General features: G+C 34.7%; 1 protein-coding gene across 1 annotated transcript in view; it reads left to right on the top strand.

Annotated features, from left to right (window-relative positions):
- The window catches only part of antxr2a (ANTXR cell adhesion molecule 2a), a gene marked incomplete at both ends in the record, with an annotated part of 41,494 nt that extends 41,022 nt beyond the window's left edge, over positions 1-472 (top strand). Inside the window, 1 exon segment of the mRNA XM_014019667.1 lies at positions 392-472. Within this exon segment, the coding sequence (XP_013875121.1) occupies positions 392-472 (81 nt within the window).
- Positions 473-726: the final 254 nt, after the last annotated feature.

The following is a 726-nucleotide window of genomic DNA, read 5'->3' as shown; positions in this document are numbered from 1 at the left end:
AATCAATCAATCAATCAATCAATCAATCAATCAATCAATCAATCAATCAATCAAAAGCTACAAAAATCTAAACAATAATTAAAAGAAGCAAAAGCCTAGGTAAAATGAGCAAAATAGTAGCTAAAATCTAAAAATAGTGAAATTCCAGCTTAAAGCTAAAAGTAGCAGAATGTTAGCTACGATTTGCACAAGACTAGTGAAGCTAAATGTAGAAAAATGCTAGTTTAAAGCAGCAGACAGTATCTAAAATTAGCATTAGAACTACAGTATGTAGCAGTTTTATTTATAAAACATACAAATATTTTAAAATAAAAACTTAATGAAAGTTAAATGTAAGAAAAACCAAACGAATAGCTGAATTTTCCTGACTTTTATTTTTGTGTTTCATCAGGGTCGCCTCGATGCTCTGTGGGCTCTGTTGAGGCGGCAGTACGATCGAGTCTCCATCATGCGTCCCACCTCAGCAGACAGCGTAAGTCTGTGGAAAAAACACCAGAAAACACTTTGAAAGTACAAGTCACATTCACACTTTGGTCAGGGGGAATCAAACTACCAACTTCACGTTTGTGATAACGGCTCAATGAGGCAGTAAAGATGTGACTCACAGATTACCTCACGCTAAGATGAAAGGTGATAAATGACTCACAGCATCATAAATCAGTTCTACTGAAAGTCTAAACTGCTAAACAATCAGAAACTGATGCGTTAATCATCTGCAAAAAACTA

Source organism: Austrofundulus limnaeus, unplaced genomic scaffold (genome assembly GCF_001266775.1).
Source record: "Austrofundulus limnaeus strain Quisiro unplaced genomic scaffold, Austrofundulus_limnaeus-1.0 Scaffold226, whole genome shotgun sequence".
Lineage (NCBI taxonomy): Eukaryota > Metazoa > Chordata > Actinopteri > Cyprinodontiformes > Rivulidae > Austrofundulus > Austrofundulus limnaeus.
This window is presented reverse-complemented; position numbering and strand designations above follow the sequence as displayed.